At 36.7% G+C, this 23,767-nt stretch overlaps 1 protein-coding gene across 1 annotated transcript in view; it reads left to right on the top strand.

Annotated features, from left to right (window-relative positions):
* The window catches only part of LOC139719548 (uncharacterized), a 30,957-nt gene extending 7,790 nt beyond the window's left edge, over positions 1-23,167 (top strand). Inside the window, exons 5-15 of the mRNA XM_071630960.1 lie at positions 3,823-3,951; positions 11,641-11,665; positions 14,033-14,121; positions 15,404-15,604; positions 16,103-16,207; positions 16,977-17,167; positions 18,049-18,150; positions 18,606-18,711; positions 19,357-19,453; positions 20,066-20,165; positions 23,108-23,167. Of these exons, the coding sequence (XP_071487061.1) occupies positions 3,823-3,951; positions 11,641-11,665; positions 14,033-14,121; positions 15,404-15,604; positions 16,103-16,207; positions 16,977-17,167; positions 18,049-18,150; positions 18,606-18,711; positions 19,357-19,453; positions 20,066-20,165; positions 23,108-23,167 (1,205 nt within the window). The remainder of the gene's footprint in view (positions 1-3,822; positions 3,952-11,640; positions 11,666-14,032; positions 14,122-15,403; positions 15,605-16,102; positions 16,208-16,976; positions 17,168-18,048; positions 18,151-18,605; positions 18,712-19,356; positions 19,454-20,065; positions 20,166-23,107) is intronic.
* The last annotated feature ends 600 nt before the right edge of the window (positions 23,168-23,767 follow it).

The following is a 23,767-nucleotide window of genomic DNA, read 5'->3' as shown; positions in this document are numbered from 1 at the left end:
ACCACAAGGCGGAGAGGAAACGATGACATTGCATTGACATAGAAAATAGCTTGGTATATTGTCAGTATAAAATGTAGGACGAACCCATCATATAGGTTATAGCGGTGTCCTCTGTACCTGGCCATGACTTAAGAGGCAACACACAGTGTGATTTACGACAAAATCCATTGCAGTCCAAAGTTCATAAAGCTTTCGCTTCTCTGCAGAGGAATTTTATCGAAGGATGTATCGCAGTCACAATACTAGGGGCCTATATGCATATCACATGCACAGCACACTTTGTGAGCACTTTAAAGGGGAAATCCAGTCCAAATATAAGTTAGTCTGATAAGAAGGAGTAAAGTGTTACGAGTTCAATGGTAAACTTTTGATTGAAATTGGGGGAAAAAAGGGAAGTTCTGACATTTCAAAGTTTCGCTAATTTTTCAGGAAACAATTCTTGAACGATCAATATGAATATGCAAATGGCAAAGTGAGCATGTTATCCCCTCATAACTTGCCATATAGTTGTACATGAAATTGTGAAATTTCCAGTTTTTCATTCAAACTCAATTATGCTCGAGGCTCAAATCTTGGTGTATCTGACTGATCACTATTCTGAAGTTATTCAACCAGAAATAACATCATGTTTCAGACCTCAGTGACAGAAGCTTTTCGTCATTTTTCAGTATTTTTTTTGTATGCGATCAATGGAAATTTGTGCATGAGGTTATGACATGGTTAGCTCACTCATTCGTAAGATTTTACTCTTTTTTATCAGAGTAACTTATATTTGGACTGGATTTCCCCTTTAAGGTGCAAAGAATTTGTCTCAGAATTATTGTGATTGTGTAAGATATGACAGTATATACAAGTCTATGGAAAAGTAAGTTTATACAAGACGAACCCACTGCTTAAGAATTATGTTAGTATGATGATAATACCATACTTGATATTTCCTTCAAAGGTCTGTCTTAAAGCACTAGTAGACCATTCAGTGATTTTTTTTTCTTACACTGATTTCTCTATAGCGACATCATATAATTCTCAAAACTCATACGCTAGATTGTTATGTTATGCATTTGAAATTTCCATACAGCTTTAAATCAACAACGTTCGACGATTTCTTGAAATTGAGCCAATACCATGTTAAAGCAGTGTCTTTAAAGTAGACATTCAGTCAATGCTCAAAGGGATGGTAGAGTTTTGGATGAGATGGGGCTTCATGTTTTCAACTTTTTTGTGAGATAATGAGAAACCTCTTTATATGAATTTGAAAGAGCATGTAATTCTGCAGGGAATTCAACGTTTATTCGATGTAAATTGGTTTTGAAATGGCTGAGATATCCAAAAACAATGAGGTTCTAACAATAGGTGGGACCCACCTTTTATTAGGACCACTTTGTTTTGCTTTGTGTACTTTTTATTTGATATTTCAGCTATTTAAAACCCGAATTTCATCAAATACATTTTTGAATTCTCTCAGAATTACGTTTTCGCCTCATAATTATTTCTAATTAGTTTCTACTTATCTTGCAAAAAGTTGGAATCTGAATTCTCCACCCCAACTAAAACTATACTATACCTTTAATTTGATTTTGATGAAAGGGAAAAAGCCAAGACAATCCAAACTGTATGGTATGAGATTCATTTTAAATCCACATTAATTTTTTGAATGGATTAACATGGTAGTTTCTGAATTCTTAAATATCTCATGTTTTCTTTTTTTTATACTGAGTATGTTGCAAATCAAATTAATTTATTATGTCATTGCACTCTTCTCAGTCACTTAGTTCACGAACCACGTGATAAAAATTCTTTGTTCATGTCGATTATCTATGGCGTTCCTCCTTCGCCCCTTACGTATAGCTTAAAGGTTAATCTATTTACACATTCTTTTATCTATTTTTTTATTTTACTTGTTTATCTATTCATATGTTCATCAAATCATATATGCATTTGTCTAATCATTAATTCAAGTAAATTTGTATATAAAAACGAGCAACGTATTGCCATGTGCAGAGGCTATTGTCTTCTTAATGAGTCCTCAAGATAACTTGAGGCGTACTGTAGTTACTCTATAGGCAGATATGGGAAATGACCTATATTGCGCATGCAAAAGCAAAACAAGTATTTTCGAAGACATCAATGTTTTAATTACATACTCTCTAAAAAATCGAGTGAAAATATTCACTCCTAAAAGAGTGAATACAAAAAAGAGTGAATTTAGAGTGAAATTGGAGTGAATTTTGAGTGAAAATGTTCATTTTCACTCGTTTTAGAGTGACCTTAGGGATCACTCCAAAATCTTCGAGTGATCCCTGAGGTCACTCCAAAATGAGTGAAAATGAACACTTTCACTCAAAATTCACTCCAATTTCACTCTAAATCCACTCTTTTTTTGTATTCACTCTTTTAGGAGTGAATATTTTCACTCGATTTTTTTTAGAGAGTACAATATGTAACCGGAGGTGAAGAAACGAAGAGAGATGTGAAAACAATAAATTGTGGTGTAAGAAAGGATGTAATAGATGATTGAAGTACGAGGGGAAAACAAGAAAAGGAAACAATTTCGATATTAATGACAGGAAACATCATGACCAACGTGACCAAAATAAATAGATAACGAAATAAACAAATACGAACAAGACTGAAATAGTTATGACTATCAATTGATCATTATCTTGCCACAGAAATTTTCGAGTTTCGATTTGCTCTAATCACACTTTTTTTTCATAGTTCTAAGACCACGCTATAGAGAGATAGATATTGGAATGAACCTTGAAAACATAGGTATTTAACAGGGCACCAGGCTAGCAAGGAGACGTGCGGCTGCATGGTTACTCCTTTTTTTTTTAATTCAACTGGAATGAAAGGACTTAGTACCTCAGTGGTTAAGACCATGGGCTACCAATTACAAGGTTCCTGGATCGAGACTCCTGGGAGCAACAGTTGTACCCCTAGTAAAGGTATTTTGCTTTCATTGCCTGTATAGTCCTTTAAGAGGGGACTTGAATGCCGTCGGTGCCTTCGCTTCGTATTTATCACCTATCTTTATATTGCCACATTAGACAAATTAAACATAACCCTAGCCCTAATCCTAATCCTCACACCAAACTTAACCGAAAACCTTATCACAACCCTAACCCCAAGTCGAAGTCCTTGGGGAAAATAAGACCTGAGCAATAATTGTCACAGGAGCAAATGTCTTGCCACCGTTGGAGTAGATAATCATGTTACAGATATCTATGAAAACAGCTTTCTCGACGATTTTTAGCAGGTTTAAAATTGTAAGGTAGAAACTTTCATGACCAGTGTTTCTATAGAACAATTAATAAGCAGCGCTGCAGGATCCTAGCTATATCATCTACATTGATCTGGAAGTAATCTGTGAATGCCGTCAAGTATCGTACTATCCTTGGAATCTGTCTGACTCTGTTCTTTCCTTTATAGACTTTGTTGTCTTTCATCAAAGTTAAATTACGTCTCTGCGTGTGTTCCGAATCGCTCGATAAAGCATCGAGGTCAATGTCAAAGTTCGAAAAGTCGGTGATGATGACAATATACCATAAGATATTGTTACTGAATTCAGTTTCGTCTCTTATCAGGAAGGAAACTTTCCAATACTCGCCATGTCTTGTCTGAGTCATCAAAAATCCCTCGCATTGCATACTCGTATCTTTGATGTTGCTAGCTTTGTTGCAAGCCGTTCTATAATTTGTAGTATTGAATATATATATATATATATATATATATATATATATATATATATATCATCGTCGCATAGATCTATTGAATCATTGTATTTTCCCTTTTTGGGTCTTCATCACACAACCAACGCAGCCAACTCAGCCACTACAACGTGGTCGACGAGCTCAATAGCTGCCCTCGTCCTCGGGGTCTTGGTCATCCTACTCGTAGGCCTTCTCATCTATCTCACTTTGTTGCTCAGGAGAAAATCAGAAACAAATGGTGAGTGATAATTTGATTTGATTTGATTTGATTTGATTTGATTTGATTTCTGCATATTTCACAAAATATATACAACGCAGCAAACAATTTTCCAATACTAATCACAATTATGTCCAACACAAAATAAATATAAATATAATCATCATAATGTATCAATAATGAAGTGTTGTATATAGGTGAATTATAATCATACAAAAAACAATTGGAAAAACATTGATTATTCAATCGAAATAATACATACAGAATGCAGGAAACGGTCATATTAAAGATGGCCCTTCCCTTTTGCATTCCTTCCCAAATAGCACAGAACATGATATATTCCACCAGAATGACAAGACCATTATAAATCTATAACATTTCTGTGATATTTGAAGGTTGTTAGCCGTTAAAATTCAAATAATGCGCCAAACGCTTACCGTAACGTATTCTGTGTACTAGGCACAGCTGCATACATTAATCCTCCTGTGGTTGTAATATGATACTTTTACTTCGAACAACAGATATGCATGTTAAAGCTGTCAGAAAAGAAGAATTCACTAGCTTCTCTTACTTTGTTATCAATGGCAAATAACAACACACCACTAAGAGCATCACACAGGTCTATAAAACTATAGACTACTGCGTAGTAGTTTAGATTTTTAATTTTTTTGTAGTACGAAAAAATTATTCAAATCTTAACGGTCAATTTAACTAAACAAATAAGGACCCTCTTGAGTTCAAAATTTGCAGGAGGTTTCCAAATAGTGTTTTCTTCAATACCTAAGTGTTCTCACCAATTTTTCAAAAATTTGTATGCAAAAAGGATTGGCTGTCTTTAAGCTAAAGCTTGATTTTGATGGCGGCCTCTGGAAGAGCATATGGCTTGTACTTCTTTACAAATTATTTTTGATTAATGTTTCAATTTACTTCATGATTCAAAACGATTCCAACCTGGTATCTTTATACAGTTGAATGAAAATTCCACACCACATATTCTTGTTGATTCAACAAATGAAATAAAATCGGACAGGTAGAACGGTAGAAGTTTCACCAGTCTCTGATTTAATTTTAGAAAGTCACAGAATCTAAAAGTTTCACGTGTTTTCACCGCAGAGTAATAATATTAGACGCAACCAGCACCAAACGCTTTTAAGCTGAAAATAATGATGTCAGAAATATAAACTCGGAAAATATTCCATTGGTTTGTGGGAAAGTTAAAAAAGAATTTGGTCGATGACTCAACAACTGTTATCACTTTCCCCTTGTTAAAAGCATTATTGCTTGGTTATTACAGCATGTCCACACATGCAATATGCCAATAAAAGAATACCAGTTTTCTGTTCCCTTTCATTACATTTCGAAACAGGACATTTGTGCCTATAGATAAGTGAAAAAATATGATACCGTGACATCATCACATATTGTTGCTATGATATCACTTCTTCCACAAAACATACGAAATTTTGAAATTGGATAACTTTTGCACTTAATATTCGACTGTTAGGCAATCGCCACCAACACTGCTCGCTTAATAATGCTTCATTGTTTTTCTAAGGACAACTTGAACATGATGTGTGAAGTTGCACTTTAAATTGTTTAGATAATCACATACAGTATGATATCCATGTGAATGCAAATGCAATGTGAATTTGTTATAGAAGCCATTTTTTTTAATGCACAGTAATGCTCTCACTTTGCATCATCGAGAACTGAAACCAAAGTAGATATGATACGATGATATGAAATACGTAAACTTCGTAGTTAAAGCTCTTTCTTTTTTCATAAAGAGATTTTATTCACATATAAACATTTAGATATAGATTAAAGCCATTCTACATGAGAGGTGGTATGAGGTATCATGAATGGTTCAATCTCAAATTGATGAGGACTTAGGTAATCCCACTACGTACAGCCCTCAGACAGCCCATCCCCCCCCCCCCCCCCCCCCCCCCGTGATTGAGACAAAGAAAAACCCCATGTCCCTTAATTCCTGTACTTGGTAAATGATATCAGTTAATTGACTTCATTATAAAATTGTTTTTTCTTTAAGACCTAAGGAAGAAATTAAAGCATATGCATCGTAGGTATGTTTACTAACTTATTAGTGGATGCATAGCAGTATCTCTATCTGATAATAGTTATATGAAACCTTTTACTCCGCATTAAAATATTCTCTTGGTGAAGTTCTTTTTTTTTCGCAATCATGCATTTTTACCACCGCCAGTCAATGTCAATATAAACAGATGATTATTGAGGGATCTTGCTGCGTATAGTATAGCTTGACATCTACGTGAAACTGTATAGACACACACACACACACACACACACACACAATAAAGTCAACGCACAAACTATAAAATGACATAAACGATCTTTAAAGTTATCCTTACCTGAAAGAGCTATGAAAACAAAGGAGGAAACCTCACAAATGTCGATTAAAACGTGACTCATATCATAACAAGAAAAGCGTAATCATTCCCTTTAGTATTGGTATTGCAAATGGCACAATATCAAAGGGAGTATTGGCTAAGAAAAAAAAAGCAGGATATGTTAATATCCCCAAACATGACAAATATTATTCCCTTTCACTATGCACTTCTACATTTCTGTTCCCATAACAAGAAACACTTATTGATTAAGCAAAAGTAAGAAATGCTTGCTTGTGTGTTTTCCGACAAACTGAAGGTTTCTACAGTTCGCGATTTTGGTAGAGTAGTATAAAAGGATTATCATAAAGGCAGTTCACAAAAACATTTAAAATCTCTTGGGAAAAAATTGTCCGCGAATTTTATCAAGCGTTCATTTTTGATCGGTTCTTACAATCTTTATGTATTCGCTCCGGGTGTACATGTGTTTAAGTGGGAGAAAATTCCCCTAAAAAAACCAAATAAACAAATACAAAACAATCGAAATCAAAACAAAGATCACGAGCTGTCCGCCATTTTTGATTCCGCAATCTCATGCTCTCTTTACCGGCAAAGAAATATATCGCCTTTCGTTGATGTCCTCAGTAGTTTTTATTTTCTTGCCAGTGAGCTTTCCCGAAGCAGAGCGAAGACAAAACTTTAAATGAAATGAAATGTGCGTGAAGATTTTAATGGGCAGCGTCGCACCGTGCTTAGGAGGAAAGTCACATGTACACAATGGTTGAAGTGTCAGATTATTATATGTGATATCATCAGTATCTTATTATATCAAAATCAAATGCTTGAACGGAACATATGTATTTTGTTTTTGCAATATTTATACGTTATTTGTATATTGTTGTTATTGCGAGTGATCTACGTTTTACAAGCTTTGCTTTCTAGTAGATCATTCTTTTCCCATATCTCTGTATATTCTAGGCTTCTACTGCAAAGTGTGCATTATTTTCCCATGTTATGTAATTAAATAAAACAATATTATTTCGTATCATATTTCATGATTTTTATTTTTTTTTTCAAATTGCTCAATAACATGAACACAATTTTATGAAAATTAATACAATTGAAAAGTCTGGCCATAAACTGAGAAAATGATGGTAATTCTTGAGTTCCAATGAATAATGATATTTTTGATCGTAACCACGGGTAGCTGTGACCCTTCGGTTTTAGGTGATGATGTTTTCAACTCTTAAAATCTTCTCCATTGGATAGTGGACACAGTTGTACTTCAAGTCACGGTTTGGGTCTATCAACGGCAAGAACCCTCCCCGTGCTTGGTATACTAGAAATCGCTACATACACAAACACACACATCCTTACACACTATCTTCTACACACACACACACACACACACACACACACACAAACGCCCGCGCGTGCGCAAACGCACGATACAACTTTTTTTTCCTTTTGATTCCATGTCAAAAAATGACATTTCTTCACAAATTTCCTTATGACTTTAATTTAGGAGGAGGAGACTTATGACTGGTCCCACACCACCTGAATCAAGACATCTAATCCTGCGCAGTGCCTATAGTATACTAGTATCACTGTGTCGTAAAAAAGAAATGTGAAACTGTATAGCCCTATATACCTCTCATGATTGTTTGTTTAATTTCCCTCTATCCTTTTAATTAGCATGATCAAATTGCTCTTTGAAGAGACGAAACCGCAACCGGCAGATAAAAGTCAGAATGATAAATCAGTTCTCAACTTTCATGCCTGATGTTACCTTGATGTATGATGAGCATTCAGAGCATTCAGTGGCAGATCTATAGGGGGGGGGGGGGGGTAAAGGAGGGTTTACCCCCCCCCCCCCTTGGCTGCCAAGTGAAAATTGGACGTGCATAAAAACAAAACAAAACGCCATCATGACTCCATAGTATATTCCCAGCATACTCTGCTTTAGGCTTAGCTCAACGGCAAAAACAAAACAAAACAAAACAAAAACAAACAAACAAACAAAATGTTAAGACTTTTTTGTTCTATGTTTTTCTTATCATAACCCATCATCATTGGGTCACCACCCCCCTCCCCCTCCCCTCCCTCCCCTTTAAAGAGCAAAAAACTGTAGGATCCGCCCCTGGCATTCGTTTTTCGACAAGAAAGCTCAACATGTACACTATAATAGCAACATCGCTTGGCGTGTGATTTCGCTGTGGAAATTGGGTAGTGGTGTTATTATAGTAACGTGTAGTGTGCGATAAGAACAGTCAATAACGTTCACTTTCGCTTCCGAGAGCTCGGACGGGGAACCACACGAGTAATGTTTTCACATTTCCTGTTTGTTTCACATCATTTTGTCCTGACAAACTGATAAAACAACAGCAAAAATATATTGGCTGGTCATCTCACTAATGATGGAATTCAAATGAACCTCCGCTACCGTCAGGTAATACTCACAATGTCCAGCTAGCGTCATTTAATCATGAATCGCTTAAAGGAGAACTTTGGATGATATTTAGACTTTTACATTTTTTAACAACTATAAATTGAGTATTCTGGGTAGAGTTTCAGAATTTGAAGTGATTGGGAGAAGGAATAAATATATTTTCAAAATTCATAAGAAATCATAATGAACGAGGATGATGACAGAGCAGCTACATATAAGAATGCATGAGTGGGGGCTCATGAAGCATAATAAAAGAAGAAAGCGTGCTTAAACTCCACACATGGTGACCTCCTACTCATGCATTCTTACGTTCTTATACGGCTAATCCCCACCCGAGCATTCTTTTGGTGAAGCTGTATGTCATCATCCTTGTTCAGTGTATTTTTTTTTTCCAGAGTACTCGTTTCTCTGCTCAACGACCACAATGTAATTCTACAAGTCTAAATGTGGAGCTGTCAGTTATAAATGTATATGTACTGTATGACGTGAAATTACGAAAATCGTCTGGACTTCCCCCATTAAACATTATCGGTGTGACGCTCGTCCATTAGAGACAAACATGTACGAATTTGGAATGTGAAAGAGACCCAATTATGCAATATTGATTCAGTTCTTGAGTTTACCAATTAAGAATTGTGCATGTTAAGCTTGTCAAGAGTTGATTCTATTATGGAGGTATTCAATGATCGATTGAATGATTGATTTTACTTCTGCATTTCATTTTCATACATAGCTTTAGCACAAAGTCAATTGAACAAACCATTGAGCACAATATTATTTGAATCTAACAGTTGAAACAGGTGCTTAATCCATTATACGATATTATTCCATGATAGCTCAAAATGAAGACGAGTCGGTGTTATTTCATGCACATGAAAACTTATAAGAATCACCTCATGTACCTGCTGTTCAAAAAACAAACTAAGCAACTCTAAATAATATAACAGAAATACAGGAGACAATCATCACAAGCAAACGCATATATACGTCGCATATCTATTTTTGTATATGTTCTCTATTCCTCTGATTCTTTGCTTTAAAGTGCGGGCGATGAAAAAAAAAATAAAAACAAAAACAGATCACAACATATTGATGTCAGATTGACATGCAATGTACGCTGCGAGGGGACAGTTTCCTTTTGCTTATAAAGATGCATTTCCGAAACAAATTCAAGTTTGCTTCGATAAACAGAATGAAAATGAAAGAGCATGAGAATGGGTGTGGTTCCATCACATATCAAGCCAGCCTGTACAATAGGAAACCAATGAAATATTACAGTTTACTTTGGTTTCCGGGACTGAGTGACATTGCAATTATGCAACCACACATGCAAATTAGATGGCATGCTGATTGTTATAAGTCTTCCACAAACCTATAAACAATTCTAATTCACTCAATAACATTGCTCCTATCTACTGACAGTTAAAATCAGATAGAAAAGCTTGCATCGTTTGTATGGAATTAGTGTGTAGTAATATTCTGGCAATAATGACTTTTAGCATGTTTAGGGAGAATAACTGCATTTGCCAAAGTTTCGAGCAAGAACATTAAAGATTTGCCATGATGTTACTTCACATGATTACATATTATTTTTGAATTGTGAACTCTTGTTTATGTTTTCATGACTTGTGAATAATAATGCTTGATATTGTCGTACTTATATATATATATATATATATATATATATATATATATATATATATACAAGTGGAGAAATAAAACTTACTGAAACTGAAACATGACTCTTATCATGATATCTTTCCGCACAAACCAACGGAAAGGATGGTGAGTTTATAGGACATCATCAAATCACCAACAGGCATATTACTTTCTTGTTTTCTGATCATGTTCCTATGTTGATGAACTTCTGCAATTCTGTTCTTTTTATTTCTCCATATTCATCCATTTGAGGTTAAACATTTAGCTAAATATCGCTGTATCAAATAGGTCCCTCCCCTTTTCCTTGTTTTTCCCCATCCCATCCCAACCCAACCCTCGTACCTTCACCTTTCACGGTTTGGAAAATCTCTTTAAAGGCAGACAACAATCGAAGCATTCTGGGGAATTAAGCACCGTTAAATACTGTGACGTAAGTCAATGGTATGACGTCACAAAGATCAACCAGACAAACGAAGGCTATCAGACTTTGTGAATAGAGATGAGTAAGACGATTAAGGAGTTGTTGTTGTTGATGATGTGTTTGTTTGTTTTTCGTGATTTTTGTTTTGTTTTTTCGTGTGTGTTTTTTTTAGAAGAAAAGGCGGAAACGGAATTATATCACAGGGACAAAAAAATATACAATTCACAAGGATTAGTCAGTGCTGCCATCCATACACACTGATGTCATTTGAATGTGTTTTCCTGTTGGCAGTATAATATAGAATTTCGTATTTTAATACCCGGTAGTGCCAGCGTTTTTTATATCATGGTATGGTATGGTAATTTATTTCCGTAAATATAAAAATCAACATTACAAATCATGTGATACAAAAACTCATACATAATACGGCTGGATAGCCTCACTCAGCGAAGAGGACCATTATGGTCCCGCTGTTTTACAGGAGGGTCCAGTATAAGTTAAAGTAATACAGTTTCTTTAATTAAACAACAAATCAAAATATATACAATAAGAAGAAAGAAAAAAAATCATCATCTTTATATGAGCGGATATGATCGCAAACTTCCATGCACAGGTCGAGTTCCAGCCTGAAAAAAAAAACGAAAAAAAAAACCTCAACTTTAAACTGTACAGGATTCCAATGTCAGTGTCCCCCTGTGAGTTATTTCCGAAATAGACCTAGAGCTACTCGAAATAATGTGTTCATATTTCGTTGTTCTTATTCATACATTACATGCATAATCATGGGTGAACTCTTTTCTCTTTTCTTTCAACAGGAAGCATTGAGTCGGGAAGCAGGATGTAAGTATTTCAAAACACAACCTTGTTTACGACAGCTATGATGGCACAAGTGCCCTTTCGTTGAGAAGATTTTCTTCCCATAAAATTAAACACTCATTACAAGTTATTGTTTTAGTTTTGTTTGATGATGGTCGTATAGGAGAAATCCAATTTAGAGGCAGTAGTCGTACAAGACGAACCCAAACTTATGTCTGCCCATTAAATCTATACGGTGCGCACAACAAGCGTACGGCGTTGTTGTTTATGTTTTCTTCAAACTGTCACCACGTTTAAATTCGTGTGGTTACACTTTTATTGATCTATTAATGGCCAAATGATTAACCATCAAAGGTGAATTCAAGAAGATTTTCATAATTTCATATCATGTAGTACCCAAATCGATAGTGCCATGTATAGATTTGTGGAATTTTTTTTGTGGTCCTTGGGCAGATAAATCATTGGTCTGAAAAATCAACTGAGAACAAATTACAGTAAACAAGGATTATAACATAGGGGGCTCACATATTCCAGTTATGTACCAATGTAATTCTATTACCATACCACTTCACCTGTGTAGAGTTTATACATAATAGTATCACGGTGACACGGTGACACGGGGCTAAAAAAAAAAAATCCTGAGGTTTTTTTCATATGCATAGTTTCTGCTTTTGTTCTGCTTCCTTGAGTACTTATTCCTGCATTTTTTGTGAAGCATGCTATGTCGATTATCATCCTTGTTCCCTGTGATTTGTTATGAATCTTTGAAAAAAAAAATCTTAGTCCTTGTCCCGAATCACTGTATATTCTTTAACTCTGCGCCCAGTGTAACCAGAATAGAAATGTTCAAACGCAAAAATCTGAAAATCATCCTGAATTAAAGGCATAATTTACCCTTTGCAGATTAAACAAAAACCCAGCATTAGTGCTTTAAAAGAGTTCTGAAATGTGAGTCAGGGATAGAAACAACCACTGTAAGAATTTGAATCCGTATAACCAATGCTAAGTACTGTTCAATACACAAAATGTTAACAATATTTACAATGAAAATGTTTCCAGACTAGAAAATACTGATATCTCCTTAAATTTTAGGCTTTATTACGAAAATTTTTATATGGTAGGATGTTTTGTGATACAACAAACCTACACATATGCATCAATGTGATATCTTGATTTTTTTTTAAATCACTGCCCCTAAAGGTAAACACGACCTTTAACGTTTAATGTGAGATGTCATGTTTGTGTTTCTACATTGTCACTTTTCTCACATTCGTAATTATCTTATATTTACGCCTTATATGGCCCGAATTCACGAATGTGGTACAAATGAAACCATGGTTTGACCCATGGACAAAGACCATGGGGCGCCAAGTGTCGCACGTAATATTTCGTTACGAAACCAGTAATTTCGTCCACAAAATGACCATTTCGTTAACGAAATTTTTATTTCGTTACAAAATGCTGTCATTTCGTTACAAAAATGATCAATTCATCGACGAAATGGCTGATTCCGTAGCGAAATATTCCATGCGACACTTAGCGCTCCATGTTTTTTTTCCATGGTTTAGACCATAGTTTCAATTGTACCACCTTCGTGAATTCGGGCCATTGAGTTTGGCGAATGTATTGCACGCATGACTGATTCCATTTTTTTTTTCTGTGTAATCTTCCAGACTCCCAGTTTTACTTCTCTTACCTGTTCATCAAGTATTTAACTTGAGTTAGCTACGGTTATCTACCCTAAGTTTTGGAATATTTTTGTATCATCGTTATTATTATCTATCATAATCATCGTTGATATTGTTATTGTTATTGTATCGTATCGTCACTGTACAATCATCTTCATATTTACCATCACTTTTATAAACATTATCACCACGTTATCTTTATTCCTTAATTGTTCTTTTTTCTTTCTGTCTGGGGCGTTCCAGACGATTTTCATAATTTCACATTATTGTGATACATAAATCGACAGTTCCATGTATAGATGTGTGGAATTTATTGAGGTTCTTGAGCAGAGAAACAATACTTTGAAAAAATCTTAAACAAATTACACTGAACAGTGTTGATGACATAACATTATAGGAGACTCACATATTTCAGAAATATAGTCAGTGTAATACCGGTTGCTTGCAAGTTCACCTGTGTATAATCTATGCATGCCTTCTTTTGTTCTGCTTCCTTGAGCCCGAACTCATGTGGCAGTGTATGCAGAGGCTGCCATGTCATCATCCTTGTTCATTGCAATTTGTTATAGATTTCAAAAACATTCTTATCCTTCATCCCAATCATTATAAATTCTGAAAATCTGTACCCAGTATAACCTATTTACAGTTGTTCAAATGTAAAAATCTGAAAATCATCCGGAGGTCTCCTTTAATTTTCTTCAAGAGCGAGGGACGAACCTGTCATGACACCGCTGACTCACACTGAGGGGGCGCTCTCCATTTACGAAGTGGTGACCGTTAACGGGAATGCAGGTGAAACAAGGAAACCGCGATTACCTCTATACAGTGTTCATTCTTCATACTAGATAATCTCTTGCTAAAACAATGAAGTTTTCGAGTCCAAAGAAAAAGAAGAGGACGAAGATGAAGAGAAACATGGACTGGAATGAAAAGTGAAGCGTCAGCAGTAGATTCAGAAGGAAAGCAAGAATGTGAAGATAATGAGAAAGAGAAGAAATGCCACAAGCTCTAAGCCTGCATTGGGCAAAGTTCGGATACAAATGTACTGACTTCATCATGTGGGATATAAGGAGCAAACGGATGTCTCCCCTCCTCACTTTATGCAATGTCGAACGTTTGCATTCTGCGGTTGTGGTCAAAAAGTGTCTGATGCATCGTTATGACGTGCGAATGAAAAATGCTCTTTTGACACATAAGCCTCTCTTTGATGGCGAAAGATGTCTCCTTTTTTTCTTTACGGTGCTTCAATTTATTTTTCCATTGATATTCTCTATAAGAGGGTCTAAAAACTCTGCCTGTTTAGTTGGTCCCTCAATTTTTCGCACTTTGTTCAATGTTATACTTTATTTCGACCACTTCTGTTTTTATCGCAACGTATAATTACTATAAGGTCCTCAATTATTGTATAGTCTTTTTCATTCTACAATGCTCTGTTTACCGTATTCTCTGTTATCAAAAGGAAGTGAAATGTTTATGTTTTGTCGAAAAATGAAATAAACTTTGAAATTGGAATTGAAATTGTCTGTAACCACAACCTTCGTGTGTCTTAGCAGCATTGAAAATCTGCTTCCGATGGAACATCTTCTCCTCATTCATTTAACCCATATTATGAATAAATCCCATCAGAAACATTTTGTAATTTTGATGATGGGTCGTTTTATCTTAATCCTATTCAATTATGTTATTACACTTTATTCTATTAGAATTTTAATTCATTTTAACATTGTAAGTATGTCATATTTTGCCATCCCCCCCAAGAATAGAGACCCAACATAAAAAACATTGTTTTTTATCTTGTTTGAAGATATAAAAAGAATGTAGATACTCTCTAAAAAAAATCTAATGAAAATTTTCACTCTAAAAAGAGTGAATACAAAAAAGAGTGAATTTCGAGTGAAATTGGAGTGAATTTTGAGTGAAAATGCTCATTTTCACTCATTTTGGAGTGACGTCAGGGATCACTCGAAGATTTTGGAGTAGTAGAATCGCGAGAATCGTCTTTCAGATAGTAGTTCTTCTAGTATCTCCCTATTTCCATGATTTCATCTATTTTTTTTACTCCCTCACCTCACAGGCAACAGAGCTGCACACACAGTTGACCGGGAACTCACGGCCAAACAGGAGGGCGTCGAGGTACCCTCTAGAAACATTCGATTCCACTCCCGGATCAGCCCGTTCGGAGAGGTGGCCTTCGGGCAGGTGTGGAAGGGAGAGATCCGGGGAGTTCCGGGCAAGGAGAAGATGAGAATACTAGCCGCCATCAGGGACATATCAGGTATGAAGAAGGAACAGAAGAAAATCTGGATTTTATTAATGTAAGATTTTGAGGGCTTTTATCGCTAAATCCTCATACATTCGACATACAATCGTAACCTGTCGTACAAGGACTTATATCTTCAAATGGAGTAGAAATTTAGTTTACTAGGTACTGAGAATTTCGTGTTTCAGATTTGGTCAGTTTATACCAACCCATCACAAATGATATTTTAACACATATTCTTTTCTTTACAGGACGACTGTAGAGTTTCTTAGATGACGCTTTTCGGACTGCGTCACACTTATTATTACTATTGTTTGTATACATATTTACATATACATAATTGTATTTGTCTCTCACGCGGAGCTATCATTATATCATTGATCGTAACATTGCAAGACACATGTAATGGAAATCATTACCACTTTTTTTTTTCTTCATATGCCTGCTGTTTACTTTTAATGATAGCTCCTTTCATCGCCATTCAATGTTTCAAACTGCACTAAAATTCTGCAGGTATCGAAACAAATTCAGACGTCTTGAAGGAGACTATCACCACCCTTTGGAAGCTGCCTTCCAATGTACACGTCGTCAAGTGTTTAGGATACTGTCGACAGCAGAGTAAGTGAATTTAATCTAATTAAAATTTCTAACCTTAGTAGTGATAACTGCAATTGGAAGGCCACATTACCCAAACTGAAATGAAAATTTTAAACACACATGATTATAAGGTGTGAAATTGCTGATCATTATCAGTATTGGGGTGTGTGTGCGCGCGCGCACGCGTGTGTGTGTGTGTGTGTGTGTGTGCGTGTGTGTGTGTGTGTGTGTGTGTGTGCGTGTGTGTGCGTGTGTGTGTGTGTGTGTGTGCGTGTGGGTGTGTGTGTGTGTGTGTGTGTGTGTGTGTGTGTGTGTGTATGTGTGTGTGTGATGAAAACAAACATATGTACCTGTATTGTACTCATCTACTTATGAAAGTGCAATATTTCGGCTCTTCTTGTATCATAGTTGTATAAAAAAATACAACACATTGAAATTTTTGGAAAAATATAAGAAATTATGACTTAAACAGATTTTCATCATTTATGATAACTATTCAACACATCAGAATTATAATCAACAATTGAAATTTACACATGGACGTGTATTAGGGATATTTCAAGGACGGAAAACATCTAATTCTGTGATATCGAAAATACAGCTATGTAAAAATTTCATCTTAAGGTTCATTTTAAAACAAGCAATAACTCTCTTGTCCATGAAGGACATTGAAGTCCGGCTTAGAACTAAACAGGTTCTGGAAGAAACGACGTATCATCATAACAAACAGCATTACTTAACATGGAATAAGTATTAATCTTGCCATATTACCTTCTTGTCTCTTGCGCAGCGCTGATAGTCAACGAGTACGTTCCGTACGGAACCCTTCTCACCTTTCTCCAAACGAACAGCGGGAAATTCCGATCCAGCTATCGCACCTACGCCAATGTGCGATCGATAGTTCGTCGGGTGAAGGAGACGGATTTGCTCAGGTTCGCTTGGCAAATTGCGAAGGGGATGCAATTCCTGAAGTCGCAAGGGGTAAGCCGCTATAGTGGTTGAATTTCATGCAATATAGATAGATATTTGAACTTACATACTGTCAAACAATCAATTTTTTTTTTTCTGACGTATAATTTTACGTCATTTCGATTGACCTCAACACTTTGGGAAACTTCATAAAAAACGACAACATAGAAAGACGTCCCTCTCAAACTCATGGAGAGTTAAGGGTAGAGTTCTGAATCTAGCACGAAGTTCCAAAGTCACAAACTATAGAGTGTAAAGTACATCAGCAGAACGTATACCCCTAGCAAATCAAGGCGAAATATGAGCCCTGAAATTGAGAAAATCCATGAAAATGTTAGCGAAGGAGGGAATACAGTCAAAGATATTTTGCTTTTTAGAATGAGGGCGGGAGCACATGATCCATTGATGATAGAGCTGATGTACATTATCACAGTTTATTATCTACTTTACATCACCGAATGTGAGTAGTCATCCTGCCCAATAGTCTAGGGTCTTGGACCCTTCTTATCGATTCCTTTTCGCCGACTATAAGCATTAGGCCGAGTGATGGCGCGATCCCGAGAACTGTGCCCAGGTATCTATATATGAGCATCGGGGCAAACAAGTTCCGAATTTTCAGCAATTCTCCTGATCGCGCCATCGGTGAAATAAAGGAATAGATAAAAAAGGGTCCAGTGATAGACTGTCTGACCAGTGGTGCACGAACTGAGCAGGCTTCGAACTCACAATCTTTGATTTGAATAATGTTTAGAGCGGTGACGACTCTAAAACAATGTTAGAAAATAAACGAATCACGTCATCCTGCGGTCTCGAAGTCATAAGATTATTCAGCTGCTTCAATATCAATCAATTTTCGCCTTCCCTTTCTTGTGATGTAACCATGCCAACGGCAGATTATCCACGGGAATTTGAGGGCGAACAACGTACTGTTGACCGACGACAAACGCTGCAAGCTGGCAGACTACGGGTTAGCGAACATCATGCCGCCGAAAAAGGTAGGGTGGCGAAACCACTGGGATTGCTTCTTTCTGTTTCTCTTCCCCTTTTTGTTCTGTTGGAGGGGGGGGGGGGGGGGGGGGTCATGTGGTAGATTCATTTTAAAGGATTTATTGAAGTGAATATCTGTTAAGTGAAATTCATTGATCGCCGTGTGAACTTGCCTGTTTCACTTATACTTACTTTTTATAATTACTTTCGCATTATGCGCCAACGCTCATACCAAGATTTAAATCTATATGGTGATGCTTAAAGAAAAAAAAATAGTTCTGAAGAGATAGTGGCAGCAGAATCTTTTCCCCACATGGCGCATTGCAATGAAGAGATACATAGTAAATGAATCTATCTATAAACAGATGAATGGAATGGAGTAAAATGAGGAAAGCTATGAACATGCCCTGCAATGACGTCATAATTTCAAGAGTGTTTCTCTGATCGGTCACGTTGCTTATAGGAGTTCCGGAGATGGATGTCTCCCGAAGCTCTCCGGGGTGGCGCCTGTTCACTGGAGTGTGATATCTGGTCTTACGGCGTACTGCTGTGGGAGCTCATCACACTCGGTGGGTTTCGAACCCGGATACTTGTCAGTGATATCCCAAAGACTTAACCTATCATCTTTTTTTCTTAATATTCCTCCCTGATCCAATATAAGTTACGAAGGTAACGTTAGTACAATATTTAGCCTCACTTGTCTTACTTGTATGATATGATATGTATGATAATGATGACTACTGAGGTGGTAACAAGTAAAAAGAGAATAAGAATTTGAACATAAAAAGAAAAGAGAAATACGAAGTTAAAGTAGAAACATTAGTAAGTACCAGAAGAAAAAATATTTGTATGAAAAGAAGCACAAGAAAATTTAGTAAAAAGGGAATAATGGTGATGGAATGACGGGGAATAATCATAGTCATGATAAAACTAGCTGTAAAGTTAGTTAGTCGAGGCACCAGTGTATATACTTTGGTACCACTTCAACTTGAAGCAAGTAGCTCGAAGACGAACCACCTGATACGTCAAATTTTACGACGTGCCAACAAAGACGCTTGACATCTCCATTGAAAAGCCTGAAAATGTCTATACATTGTATATTATTTGAACAAAAAAAAAATGAAATTAGATTTGTTCAAAGTTTTCTCCTTTCTTTGACTGTGGAATGATATCGTGTGTCTTACGGTTGGAATGGATAACCGATGTTCTTTCAGGTGCTCAACCGTATCCGGGCCTCAGCGACGATGAGTTGGAAGAGCGAGTCTGCGGTGGCTACAGGATGAGAAGACCTCGACATTGCAGCCAGGAACTGTGAGCATCTAACTCTTTGAGTCTCGAAAAGCACAGAAAACTCCGTAGCTTTGTAAACACTGTCCAACAAAGTCCATCATTAGAGCGTGGAAAGGGTTTATTGAAGAACATTTCTTCTTATATTTCACATTGGCCCCTGGTACCAAAGATAGGATTGTTCGTCCATAAAAAGAAAAGAAAGAAAAGAAAATTAAAGTAAAGAAAAGAAAAGAAAAGAAAAGAAAAGAAAGGAAAAGAAAAGAAAAGAAAAGAAAAGAAAAGAAAAGAAAAGAAAAGAAGAGAAAAAAGGAAACACAGTCCAACTGAAATCTGGGGGAAAGACCTGCCAACATTTATCATGTAAGACCCCCCCCCCCCCCTCCAGCTTTCATCGCCACAGTCCTATTCTGCCGTACCTTTGAGTTTTAACTATTCCGAAATTGACTCGAGCGTCCAACTCCAACCGTTCCGCCTCAATTGTTTTGCATAGTTCTACTTTTAATAACTATGATGATGATTATAGTCCTTGAATTACTCTAAGAGTTATCAAATCTCTAAACTACTGGGATACAACGTCATCTCCAATGCATACTAACTCCTGTGATATTTTTATTTTGTTTTGTTTTTTTACAGGTACAAAATCATGACAAGCTGCTGGCAAGCCAGCGTCAAAAATCGTTGCCAATTTGAGGATCTTCTCAGCCGAATGGATCGAACGTTAGAAGCAGCCAATGTAAGTTTACTTCACTTTATTAGAAAACTGCTTTTGTTATAAAATCGACAGTATCTCATAAGATATAACGACTTAAGCTTTTATTCAAGTGACTTACGCAAGAAAACGCCATTGAAATCGTTTCGCCGATCAGATAGTATACAAGCTACAATGTATAGATGATAACTGGCGGGGGAGGGAACATACCGAATGTTCCACCCGAAGGATTTGAAATGCTATTGACGGAGGTATATTATACGTCCCGAGACGAAGTCGAGGGACTTATAGCATCCCGAAATAGCGTTTCAAACCCTGAGGGTGGAACGTTTGGTACATGTTCCCGACAACAAAAGTCATCATCTGTTAAATTAATCTGTTAATCAAATCTGCTTTTTCACATTGTATGGAATAGGCAAATTTATCCTATCGATTGCGTGAAAAATATGATCGTTCATTCGTTTGGTATCGCTTGTCATTTGTTACGTGAAAAATGTTAGCCCATGGGAGAACATTACAAAAAATGTTCTCCCATGGGCGAACATAAACAATGTTCCTCCATCACGTGTTTAGCCAATCACTAACCGGTATTTGACTAACCCATTTAATATATGTCAATGTTATATTCAATATGGTTACCTATATGACCTATTTGCGGAGAAAAAAAAAAAGAAGCATTATAAACATTTTGTAAACGAACATTAAAACAAACATAATTGACATATAGTCGAAGCGAGACCGTTGTGTCATATACGCGTAAATATCATGTTCATCAGAAATCACTTGTGTAGAAAGTTACTGAAAAACAGGTAAGGAATTATTGTGAGCGGTGTGAGTATTCCATAAATCCCGGAGATCCAACCAACAAAAAAGAACGATATGACAAAACTGTATTTATCACAGTACGTTTACTGATAAGTAATGTAAATTTCGGCCGCTTTCAAGCATCATCTAGCGATACTGTCTAACCCTTGGCCATTTGATAAGGCTCTGGTCAATCATAAGCAAAGGCCCATCGCCAACTAATCTACGACCTCCGAAAATCACAGGTCAGCAGTTGGTTGTCACAATTTTTTTTTTTTCGGGGGGGGGGGGGGAGGCGGCAAATGGTTGTTAAAGGACAATTAAGTTCACCTTCATAGACACGTGGGTTGAGTGAATGCAGCAATATTAGTAGAACACATCAGTGAGAGTGTGAGCAAAATCGGACAATCCGTTAAAAAGGTATGAATTTTTGAAGTTTCTGCCCAGTCACGGCTGGATGAAAAGACTACTATAGCTTGTGATGTCACATGAGTACAACGATATAAAGAAAGAATAAAGAAAATTCAATATATTTCCATTTTTCTCACATAACAAAAGAACACTCAACTTCTCTCTTTCAGAAGGCAGGGGGAATAATATTACCCTTAACATACGTCAGTAGCAAGTCGAAGAACTGTGCGCTTTATTCAAAAAGTAAAGTTTTGTGAAATTCTCTTCTTATTTTCCTTATGTAGTTGTACGCATGTGACATCATACACTGTAGTAGTCTTCTCTTCCAGCAGTGACTTCGCAGATACTTAAAGGGAAGGTAAACCCAAAGAACAATGTGGATTGAGTGAAAGCAGCAACATTAGTAGAACACATCAGTGAAAGTTTGAGGAAAATCGGACAATCGATGCAAAAGTTATGAATTTTTAAAGTTTTGGTGTTGGAACCGCTGGATGAGGAGACTACTAGAGGATATGACGTATGAGTGGACAACAATACAAAGAAAATATAAAGGAAATTCAACAAAAATTCACTTTTCTAGAATTATGAGAGAGGAATGGACCAACCGCTTTCAGAAAGCAGGGGGAATAATTGCTACCCTTAACATATGTCAATATCAAGTTGATGGAATTTGTAATTTTTATGAAAAATGGATTCTTGCAGAATTTTCTTTATATTTTCTTGGTGTTGTTGTCCACTCATACGTCATAACCTCTAGTAGTCTCCTCATCCAGCGGTTCCAACATCAAAACTTTAAAAATTCATAACTTTTGCATCGATTGTCCGATTTTCCTCAAACTTTCACTGATGTGTTCTACTAATGCTGCTGCTTTCACTCAATCCACATTGCTCTTGGGGTTTACCTTCCCTTTAAAACATTCGTAACTTTTGAACAGATTGTCCAATTTTCCTCAAACTTTCACTGATGTGTTCTACTAATATTGCTGCATTTTCTCAATCCTCAATTCTCAATCTCAAGGTGGACTTGTCCTTTAACTGTCAGCCACCGGTTTTGGTCTGCAAAAGAAAACTGTGATTTTCAATCGGTAGTAAAACGTCGGCAACCAATTGCCGACTGGTTGTTATAAACCTCTGTAGGCAATGCTGGGACTGGTCTGTCGTGATTTCTGGCCCTTTTCATGATGATTTTTGGTTGGCAACCAGTTGCCAACCAATAACCAATCAAATGAAGACTGATGCCAACTAGACCCCATAAAAAAAAAACTACAAGAAATCTTTTTCTACAGTGTCTGCGTCCACGTGCCGACACATTTACAACCGTGTAGTAATTGTCACCGATCCCCAACTGAAAATCAGCAACCAATCGACGGCAAACTTCCGATGTTCTGCATTAAGTTGCTGACCATTTGCCAACTAGCTGAAAACTGTTGCAAACCTTTCTGTGAAAAGTCTCTCATTCATCATCATCGTCGCTGTTCTTGTTCGCATACCTTCGTAAAGCATTAAATGGCTTGCAAATAGTAAGCAGCAGGTAATCAGCAACCCGCTGCCGACCAAAAATTTGGAGGAGTCGTCGCTGATAATTATTTTGTCGAAGGTCGCCAAAATTTTCGGTTGCTGGAGGTCACAACCAGTTTTCCTGTATGTAGGACCAGACCATTATGGGAACGGTATAGTATATTGTGCAAAAGTTGATACAAATCTGAAGGGGCAATATGTTAATTTTGTCTCTCTATTTTCTCCTTCCCCAGGATTATATTTCATTGAATAACATGGACGATGAAGACATATATGAAAACATTCCGGAGTGAAAGACGCCCCTTCTCCCCGCACGAGAGAGAATCAAAAGCTGATGTCACCGTTCAAAGATTATACTCGACATATCTTATGACCACTATTTTTGATGTGGATAACTACGTCAACATTGAGGTGAACGTGTCTCTTATTAATCAGTATGCTCCATGCACCTTCGTCTTTCTGTGATAAGCATAGAAATCGTACTACCGACATTACCAAAGACATATCTTCGCACCCGCCTGACCCTCAAGGTCATTGCAGATGGAGAATAACTTGATTGTATTTTTCGTGCTGTCTTCTATTCGCGGTTTCCAAAGCTGGGCGGAGCTAAGAAGGGTCGTCCTCTGATTGGTCGACCAGGATCGTCATTCATTGTGCTTTCAATGGACACATTTTGATTGGAATAGTGTTTATCTACCTTCATAAATATCCATTGAATATGCGTTTGAAGAGGAGTTTCGTCATAAAATTCTTTGTTAGATTGCTTGTTTTTTGTTTTAAACTCGCGTTCCAAAAAACAAATGCAATACTCCATCGATCATCGTTCATAGCGACTCTCCCGATAAGTCAATGACATCTCATGGTAATCATCACAATTCTTCTTATTGGCTTTA

The sequence above is a fragment of the Diadema antillarum genome, unplaced genomic scaffold, assembly GCF_040938485.1.
Source record: "Diadema antillarum isolate AM-2024a unplaced genomic scaffold, OU_Dant_1.0 scf00000112, whole genome shotgun sequence".
NCBI classification, from domain to species: Eukaryota; Metazoa; Echinodermata; class Echinoidea; order Diadematoida; family Diadematidae; genus Diadema; species Diadema antillarum.
The sequence above is the reverse complement of the archived record's forward strand: the minus strand, read 5'-3'. Positions and strand labels throughout refer to the sequence as shown.